Raw genomic sequence first — 10372 nt, 5'->3', positions numbered from 1 at the left:
TCTCCCGCTGAGGAGCACAGGCTCCGGACGCGCAGGCCCAGCGACCATGGCTCACGGGCCCAGCCACTCCACGGCATGTGGGATCTTCCCGGACCGGGGCACAAACCCGTGTCCCCTGCATCGGCAGGTGGACTCCCAACCACTGCGCCACCAGGGAAGCCCCAGATTTTTTTTTTTTCTGATAATTACCTATTAAAGAAGGAGTTTAGGTTATCAGCTGAGTTCTATCCCCACATGAGTTACAGCACTCAGGTGGTACTCCATATAATGGAAGAGAACTAGTGTTCCAAGGCTGATGTATTAATTTAGTCTGTATTGACACAGGAAAGCTTGAAAGAAAACACCTTCAGTCCCCCACTCTTCTCTCTGGAGTGTTCAACACCCAACTCCCTCCTTAACCACTTATATCTGCCATGAGGATCGAGGACCCCAGCACAGGACCCTATAAAGCTCTCGGGCATGTAGGCTACATCCCTCCATCATTTCCAAATTCAGAGTGGTTTGATGGATCTAATATGGGTCCTCCAGGCCTGTGGTGTCTCAGAGACACTCTAACAAATCCTAGAGCTGGTCTGTTCCATGTTGTTGAAGAGGAGACCTGCAGAGATATCCTGGCTCTTCCGTTAGTTCATCACGTGACCCGTAATGAGTCACATAATGAGTTGAGCATTTGAAGGCCTTAGGTTTTCAATAGGTAAAAAAAGAAGTCCCTCAATATGAGAGAAAGTGGGACACCTTCGGAAACATTAGCCACAGCTCCTTGGAAGAAAAGACACTGGCAACAATACCGTAACATTAAACTTTACAGGTATTACACTTTATAGTTTAACAACAAAGTGCTTGCGTGTGTGTGCACGTGCGTGTATATGTATCAGATCCTCACAGTAACCTTGTGAGGTAAGTAAGGTAGGGCCTGAGAGAAGGGGAAAGTCTGGCCAAATTAAGTGTCAAGGGGCCAAGACACAAACACCTCACCTTCTCAACGAAGTTGGTGTGCCTTCCAACACACTGCCTTCCCTCCATTTCTTCAATTAAATAGAGGACTATACTAGTGCATAAAATGAATGACCCTAAAAGGATCAGAGACTTGCCTTAACTTACAACTAAAGGGCCAGTGACCCAGCAAATTACAAAACAAGGGTTACATCCTTCAGCTAAATGCCAGGAAGGATCCCTGCAATATCATTTAACATTCTCAGCAACTTTGCTTCCAGAATTTTACAGTCCTCATCCAGGTTCCTCTGGACTGTTCATCACAGGATATTTTCTATGCCTCAGATGGCAGCAAACTTCCAGGGGGAGTACCTCATACACTGCTGTACAAAGAGCTTCTAAAATTCTTCTAGTCTCCAAGTCACAAGACTGCAGACATCCTCTATGATAATTCTGCCTTGTCATGGCAATGAGACATCTGGTGACTGCATAGCACTGGATTAGGAGAGTGTTTTCTGTTTTATTAAATCTATGTGTTCACACCCCGAATCTTCTAGTTCCAGTCTAATTTCTTGCAAGTTCTGGGCTTGTGGGGCTGCAATAATAAATTCCTCATTGAGTAATAAGGCTGATGAAAGCAACCAACCCTGTACTGAGTGTCTTTTAAAGGCCAGGCATTGTATCAAGGGCTTTGTATAAGATATCAAATATGAATCATTAACGATGAGAATGTGACTACATTTATCTCACTTCTCTTTTAGTAACCAGGCATCAAGCATTAAACTCACATTTTTCTGTCCAAGAGTCAGTCAAAAACACTGAAGGAATGCCTTTTGTGTTTAGAACATTATTTGGACCCTGTAGGTTTATCCTCACCATTAAAGCACGGAAAAAGAGAACAGATCAGGGCCCGACTTGAGCCGCCGACACCCAGTTTCAGGTTTTCTCTATTTGGAGCGCTTAAAAATAGCAATGGAAATTTGAAAGGGAGGAGAAGAACCATTAAAGACTATCTCCTAGATCAAATGGGTGTTCTGATGGCATAAAAGGTGTGCCTTCTGTCGGAAGCTCTTGTCACATTTACTACAGTGAAACGGTTTTTCTCCCGTATGTGTTCTCTGGTGTGTGAGAAAATGGGAACGCTGATTGAAGGTTTTGGCACACTCAGGACAGCGATAGGGTCTGTCTCCTAAGTGGATTCGTTGATGGGTAATGAAGTGGGAGCTCTGATTGAAGCTCTTCCCACACTCGCCACATTTATAGGGTCTTTCTCCTGTGTGGATCCGTTGGTGCTTGATGAGGGCAGAGCTGTCGGCAAATCCTTTCCCACAGCTGTCACACTGAAAAGGCCTCTCACCTGTGTGTGTCCTCTGGTGCGTGACCAGATGCGAGCTCTGACTGAAACTTTTGTGGCAGTAAGGACAACTGAACGGCCTTTCTCCTGAGTGAGTGCTCATGTGAGCCACAAAATGGGAACTGTCTCTAAAGCCCTTCCCGCACTCCGGGCACTTAAAGGGCCGTTCTCCTGTGTGGGTTCGCTGGTGCTTAATCAAATCCGAGCTCTGGCTGAAACTCTCCCCACAGTCATTACACCTGTAAGGCTTCACTCCCGTGTGGGTCCTCTGGTGGGTGATGAAATTGGAGCTGCGACTAAAGCTTTTATGACACTCGAGGCACGTGTAGGGCTTCTCTCCTGTGTGGGTTCTTTGGTGCATTATGAGGTGTGGTTTCCGTCCGAAAGTCTTCCCACACTCCGGGCACTCGTGGGGTCTCTCACCTGTGTGGGTTCTCTGATGTTTGATGAGGGTTGAGCTGTCGCTGAATTTTTTCCCACATCCATGACATTGGTAGGGTTTCTCCCCCGTGTGCGTTCTGTGGTGGGTGACAAGGTCTGAACTCTGTTTGAAGCCTTTCCCACACTCCATGCATTTATAAGGCCTCTCACCGGTATGGGTTCTTAGGTGTCTTATGAGATAGGAACTCTGGTTAAAGCTTTTTCCACATTCTGCACACATCGGCTTCTTTCCTATATATCCTTCCAGGAGCTTGTTTAATTCCTTCTCCTGTGAAAAGGGCTCCTGCTGGCCCTTTCCTAGAAGGGTTCCATGCTGCCCTTCTAATTCAAGACCCCTCTCCCAGTTTCCTCCCCAACGAGGAGCATGAGAAATATCTTTCTTGGCCCTTTCTGAGGATGTTCCACATTGTTCTGCTGTTTCAGAAATGTCCTGATTGAGTTTTACCACCTGATTCTTAAAGTCTGAAAAATTAACAGAAGTAACAGAGAGTAAAGTTATCACTTATCAGGAAAGATCATCAGAAAGCAGCAAGAAAGATAAAAATCAGTGTTTTTGCAACAGACCACATTTAGTTTGACTACTCTCGTTTTCACTTTGTGAAAAGTTTATTGAAGATCATTGAGCTTACAGAAAACATGAATTCCTAATCCCTTTTTATTTTAAGATGGTCAGGTGAATCTTGAGGGGACCTTCATATCAAGAGTATACCATATATTGTCAAAATTGGGCAACTCCTTTCAAAGATGTTAGAGTCCAGACAAAAGTGAAATGTTTACTTAAAATGAAGACTTTATCTGGTCAATGACTGATTGCCCAGGAAGTCAAATTTAACCTTCTAATAGTAAGAACAAAAGTCTAGGGCAGCATTCCAAATTCCTCATTTAAACAAGGGCTGAAACGCTAGATTTCTGCCCACTGGGTAACACATCTCACCTGTGTGACTTTCCCTCAGGATCTTCCTAGTCTCAAAATTTTGGAGTGGTAGGACCCATGGCTCTTCCTTCTGCTCTAGCTGGGAGATTGCACTTGGTCTAGAAATCCTATAAGGAAGGTGAACACAGGATGTTAATGTGAGCCATCACACAAGGCCTGAGCAAAATGCAATCCCCCCTTCTTCCCTAGGTGGAGTAGAACACCCCAGGAAACTCTAATGTGTGTTAAGTCTCTTTAAAAGGGCAGCCATGATGAAGTGATAAAAAAGGGTGCTCTCCCCAAGAGGCTGAGAAAAAGCTCTTTTCCTCCCATTAAAAAAAAAAAATCAGACTTGGGTGATAGAAATTCTAGAATAAGCACAATAACTCATCTCTCAAGGCACAAGGCTAAACCCATGTGGAGATATAATTTTGTTTTGTTTTGTTTTGTTCGGTACGCGGGCCTCTCACTGATGTGGCCGCTCCCATTGTGGAGCACAGGCTCCGGACGTGCCGCAGGCTCAGCGGCCATGGCTCACGGGCCCAGCCGCTCCGCGGCATGTGGGATCCTCCCGGACCGGGACGCGAACCTGTGTCTCCTGCATCGGCAGGCAGACTCTCAAACACCACGCCACCAGGGAAGCCCACGTGGAGATATAATTTTATCAAAACAAAGCTGCCATGACCTCCCCCTTAGAAAGAATCAAGGAAGTTAACTATAACTATAATGTTTACTTTTTATTTATTTATTTTAAAAATATTTATTTTTGGCTGCGTTGGGTCTTTTTTGCTGCGCGCAGGCTTTCTCTAGCTGCGGTGCGCGGGCTTCTCATTGTGGTAGCTTCTCTTGTTGTGGAGCACGGGCTCTAGGCATGTGGCTTCAGTAGTTGTGGCTCGCGGGCTCTAGAGCGCAGGCTCAGTAGTTGTGGCGCACGGGCTTAGTTGCTCCGCCGCATGTGAGATCTTCCCAGACCAGGGCATGAACCCGTGTCCCCTGCATTGGCAGGCGGATTCTTAACCACTGCGCCACCAAGTAAGCCCCATGTTTACTTTTTAAATTTTCCCAGAAGGGCAGCAGTCGGTATTGCCATGAGAAAAAGACAAACACTTGTAAGAAAAAACAAAAACAAAAAAATGGACAAAGAACATGAATAGGCAATTCAGAAAAGAAAGAAATACAAGCAGCTTATAAATATGTGGAAAACTTTTAACCTCAACATTAACCAAAGAAATTCAAATTAAAACAATGATACACTTAGGCAATATAGTGTAGAGGTAAAGAGTGCAAACTCAAGAGTCATATTGCCTGAATTTGAATCCTAACTCTGCCTCTTACTAGCTGTGTGACCTCAGGAAAGTTACTTAAACTCTCTGTGTCTCAGTGTCTTCATCTATAAATTAGGGATAATGATAAAACCCACCTTACAGAGTTGTCGTGAGGATTAAGTGATTAAGTCCTCAGTAAATGTTAGCTATTACTATTATTTTATCCAGACTCTTAGATTATGATACCTACCATGATAGAATATGAAGAAATGGACACTTTCATACAATGCTAACAGAAATAAATAGCTTGGTTCAATCTTTTTGGAAGGCATTTTTCAAAAACACCAAATACCTTAGAAATCTATTCTCAAACCCAGCAATTCTAATTCTGGGAATTCTAAGGAAATGAAAAAAAGTAAAAAAAAAAAGAAAAGAAAAGAAAAAGAAAGAAAGTTGTGCAAAAGATATATTAGCAACTTATTAACTCATTACGCTTCAATAAACAATACTTTCAAAAAGACAATTAGCTAAGAGATCATCATCACAATATAGCTGAAAATTTGAAATAACCTAAATGTCCCTCAACGAAGAAATAATTACATTTGATTGAGCCATATGAAATTGGCAGTTTATAGGTAAAAAGTGGTCAAAAAATGGTCACATATATGGTTAAATTTAATGTAATTGCTGTATTCCATAAAACAAAATACTAAGTGGTTATTTTAAGTAATGTACAGATATTTATTGTCAAAATATATTCACAATACAATGTGTAAGAAAGTAAGATTTACAACTGAATATTCAGTATGATCCCAATTTTTTTCTTTTCTTTTCTTTTTTTTTTAATTGTATATATGCTTAGGAAAATGGCTGGAAGGATCGTAACTCTTCAGCAGTGGGATGGATGACTGTTGTTTTCATTTTGCTTGCCTTTTTTTGTGAGTACGTATCACTTGTGTATTAGATATGAAGTAAAGCAGGGAGAAGGCATTGCCATGGTATTTTTCCCCCCTTTTTTTCGTTTTTTTTTTGGCCACACGGTGCAGCATGCAGGATCTTAGTTCCCTAACCAGGGATTGAACTGGCGCCCCCTGCAGTGGGAGCATGGAGTCTTATCCACTGGACGGCCAGGGAAGTCCTGCCACAGTATTTTAGAAAGAGCACTGGAGGGTTTTCTTTTTTTAAGTGACAGGAAAAAAGCCATGGGGAGAGCTCCCCCTTTTCCACAAAGACCTGGGTTGAACTCTCACCTCTGCCACTTAACTTTTTGAGTCTCAGGATCCTGAGCTGGAAAAGGGGGATGAAAATATATCAAAGAGTTATGGTGAGATATCAGTAAGACAATAAATATCAAATAAATCTGCAAACTACTAAGTGCCATAAAAATGGAAGTCATTCTTTTTCTGCCAGGGAGGTAACAATTACTCTCACAGAGATCTGAAGCTCTAAGAGACCAACAACCCTCTCAAAATATCTAAGATAAAGGAGAGTAGCATCCTTACCCTTTGAGAGCCCATTCTTCTAACTGTGCTGGGTGGTATCCCTGAAGAGGACTCTCTAAGCAGTGTCCAGGTAATCCACTCGTCCCTGAAGTCCCCAGCCACATCATCAGTTCCTACAGCAAGAGACCTCAGTATGCATCAAGAGCTCTTTAGATATTCTCACCATTGTCTCAAAACCAAAATACAGCCACTATGGCCCCAACATACCTAAAGAAAACCCGCTGACCAGAATAGATAGCTCTGAGGTAAATGCTGTCAACCACAGAAGGGATGCTTTCCTTATTCTGTTTTAACATAACCTTTCCTTTGGCCAACTTTCTCATCACAAAATGAGTCCTGGACCTCCCAAACACATCTGCAGAACGCTCAGTCTTTTGGAGACATTAACTTTTTGAGGAACAAATTGTCCATGAGGACAAGATAAACAGAGGAGAGAGTGCACAGGTATAACTCAATTTCTGGAAAGCTTTGGATTCTCTCCAACTACATTTTCCTCAGCTAGGTAGGAAATTGCGGACTTCATTAGACTCATATTAGTTATGAGAATAGCTGACTTTTCCTGGCTTGTAGATTTAGTGTCAACTTCAGGGGACAAACTATGCAGAAGCCCAAAAGGAACTGCCCTAGGTATCATTCTATTTCAAGGTTTAATGCAGTCAGAAATGGGACTTAAAAAGACATGGATTTTAAAAAACAACATGGATAAGCTGTAAAATTAAGTGAAATTCAATGGCGATAAGCACAAAACAAAATGCTTGGGGGCTGAAAACAATCATTAACACATTAATAAAATTAACATCACTATCATGAAAAAATTATTTGGGGGGAGATGGTCAGGTTACTGGATGGATCAGTAATTTATTCAATAATTAATATTCTGTTAGGCATTAGGAGTCACAAAGTAATATAGGATAATGTTTGTTTTTTTGTTTGTTTTCCCCCTTGAAGAGTTTCCACTAAAAACAAATATAGTCAGCCAGCTGATTGAATAGATGAACCTTCTACAAAGAATTCTGCATTTCAGTGGAGGATGGATCATACCGGGGTGAGGAACTTTTACTCTTTCACATCTTTTGTCTCACCAATCAGAGCACCTGTGCATTACTAGAATACACACACTTTTCATGGAAACATTTATGCATTCACACATATTGCTATTGGTCACTTATAAAGTACTGGGTTTTTAGGAGCCTAAAAGCCGTGGGAATACATTTCATCTCTCTGGTTTAAAACCTTAACAAACAAAAATAATGTCATTAGGAAGTGAAAACTGTAATGAGTTTTGAGCATACATTTTATTTCTCCATTCATTACAAAACCCAACAGCAGGGCCCACCTGCAGGAGACAGCGGGATGGAGAGTTCTCAGCCAAGGTTAGAGAAACCCTGTTTCCCACCCGGTCTCCTGCCACCCGGTCTCCTGCCCCCCCGTACAGGAGACCTCAAAGGCCCTAGACCGCTGAGGTGCTGTGACTAAGTGCCACTGTGAGAAGCACTAGTTTGTTCACTGGGTTTATTAATAGGAACATGACCGCACGGGTAGGGCCGACACCCATTCTCCTCCCTCGCGGTGCTGTAGGCCCTAATCTAGGTGCAGCGGTCAAAGGGTCGCAAAGCTAAACTGAAACCAGAGGACCACCACCGAGGAGCAAAAAAATTAAGAGGATGAGCTATCCCGACGCCGGCAGAGAAAAGCGCAGCTACCTCTCCCCACTCCTCAGCAAGACCCGCGGGCTCGGAAAGGCGAGCGCGAGGACCCGGCAGAGACAACGCCGGGGCGGCGGGCGAGCCCCATCCACGCCCCTCAGCGGCGCCCGGGCTGCAGCCGCAGTCTCCTTCCCCGGATCACTCACCGCCCCGGGGCCCAGCCCGGGATGGAGCACGAAGTGAGAGTCCTCCACCGCCGAGCCGCACCCGGCCCGCAACGCCGTGGCAGTCCCGCCCAGAACCCGACTGGGATTCGTGACAGGGCTGTGGGGACACAGGTGGGACTCTGGACAAGACAGCCAGCAGCCGGAAAATACCGCCCCCGTCCTCTTGCTATTGGCTTCTCAGTTTCTGGGATGAGAAGTCTCCCCCGTCCATAGGCTGATAGAGCTTTCAATCACCGCGGAGCCTTTTGGGAAATGTAGTCCTGAGCAAGACCTAAAAGGACTGGGAGTCCCGGGACACCCAGTTCCGAGCGGTGACAAGGGCTAAACCCAGTTCACCCGAGCTACCCGACCGCTGGAACCGCCTCTTCAGAGCTGAGAAGAGGATCCAAAGACTGTACACCCAAAGATGGATCTGCAGATGCGAACCTCCAGGCCTCACCTGACTAGCGCCGAGCAGCCTTTACCAACCACAGCATCTGGCACCTTCCAGAGCGTGGAGCAGCTCAGCGCTATAACCTTGCGGTGCAGTCGCCTCTGCTGGGTCCCCCGCCTTACCCCGGGGCGGCCAGAGCCGCGGCCAAGTTCCAGGTCAATTCAGACTGGGCATAACAAACCCCAATCAGGAGCCGTTAGTGGAAAACAGACGTTCTGCTTCCTTCTATTAGCAGCACAGTTCCCAGGCATATCCCTTTTCCATTATAGCCAGAGGAGGCCTGCGAGGGCGTCAAGTATTCTAGGAAATGTGGTGTTGGGTTCCAAACTGCGGAGACTCCTGGATCTTACGTGAGAGCCAGTGTTGGCTCTCTTTGTGGGGGTGCTGGGGCAGAACCTAAAAAATAATAAAAGCCTTTCCTCACAATGAAAAAAACATGCCTGTCTACTCTTGATTCACTCCAACTGAAAAAAGGAAAGTACATTTTGCGATGAACTGTAAAAAGCTTAGAATTACCAGCCAATGGGCTAATGTATTAGACTCCTTTGATGCCAATTCAACCATTCCTTCAACAAACATGTATGGTGCATCTTCTAACAAATATTCACTGGGAATGTTCTGTACTCAAGACTGTTCTGGGCACTGTGGTTACCCACAGGAATCACACGTGATCCTTGCTTTCATGAAGCTCACAGTCCAATAGGGGAGATAAACCATAAAAGACACTAAATACGAAGTAATATTTTGTCTTTTCTTCTTTTTTTTATATAACCAGTGGCGTCTCGGTATTTGCTATATAATTGTAGTCATCTGTGATATAACCACAATCGCAGTTTAGGGAATTCTGTCCACTATAAACAAATGTCTGGTCTTGCTTTGCAGGAACAGCAAGGAACGTCCAGGAAACCTAGAGGTTTCCAGGCCTCATGTGACTGGAACATAGCTCAGGCCCTAGAGAATCAAAGGTATCTCTAGGCCTCTCAGAAATCTTTCTGGTATTCTGCCATCAGGGGAGATTCTGTAGTTCTTCAATCAATCAGCAGGGAATGTGGAGGGAAGATGAATGAAGAATCACAGAGTCTGGCTGATGCCTATCACCTGCCCCTTCTCTCTCTCTCTCTCTCTCTCTGGCTTATTTCTTTTGCCTCAGTCTCTTATTTACCATTATCAGGTGTGTGGGGAGAAGGTGGAAAGGGTGGGAAGGGGGGCAGAGAAGCTTGGTTTCCACAGGGAAGTCAGTAGAGAAAACAAGACCGTGTACCTCAGGTGGCCACTTGGAGAGAGGACCATAACCTGTTTTTGTTTTGTTTTGATCTTTATTTTATTTTATTTATTTATTTTTACTTTTTTTTTTTTTTTAAGGACCATAACCTGTTGGGATTTGGGTGCTTAAGAGTGTGGCAGAGAGGAACTTCCTTAGTGGTCCAGTGGGTAAGACTCCGAGTTCCCAATACAGGGGGCCTGGGTTTGATGCTTGGTCGGGGAACTAGATTCTGTATGCATGTGTGCCACGGCTGGGAGTCTGCATGCCACAACTAAGAAGTCTATGTACCGCAACTACGACCTGCCGAAGCCAAAATAAATAAATAAATATTTTTTTAAAAAAAAGAATGTGGCAGAGAGGAGGAAGTGGGGGAGGGAGCGAAACTGTGAAAGGA

The 10372-nt window shown here is 44.4% G+C and overlaps 1 protein-coding gene across 6 annotated transcripts; it reads right to left on the bottom strand.

Moving 5' to 3' along the window:
• Positions 1–790: 790 nt before the first annotated feature.
• On the bottom strand, positions 791–8409 carry ZNF774 (zinc finger protein 774). Of its 6 annotated transcripts, none has more exons than XM_060158036.1 (4): positions 8112–8409; positions 6409–6521; positions 3663–3769; positions 791–3190 (listed from the first exon to the last, which is right to left on the bottom strand). In XM_060158036.1, the coding sequence occupies exons 2-4, from the start codon at positions 6513–6515 to the stop codon at positions 1950–1952; spliced, it is 1455 nt and encodes a 484-aa protein (XP_060014019.1). In that variant the 5' UTR covers positions 6516–6521; positions 8112–8409; the 3' UTR covers positions 791–1949. The 6 variants fall into 6 exon arrangements, 2 of the variants coding, with proteins under 2 accessions (XP_060014019.1, XP_060014010.1); XM_060158027.1 differs by having other exon boundaries at positions 8261–8409; XR_009542244.1 differs by lacking the exons at positions 791–3190; positions 3663–3769 and adding exons at positions 4366–4747; positions 6157–6193.
• Between the last annotated feature and the right edge of the window lie 1963 nt (positions 8410–10372).

Source organism: Lagenorhynchus albirostris, chromosome 1 (genome assembly GCF_949774975.1).
Source record: "Lagenorhynchus albirostris chromosome 1, mLagAlb1.1, whole genome shotgun sequence".
NCBI classification, from domain to species: Eukaryota; Metazoa; Chordata; class Mammalia; order Artiodactyla; family Delphinidae; genus Lagenorhynchus; species Lagenorhynchus albirostris.
This window is presented reverse-complemented; position numbering and strand designations above follow the sequence as displayed.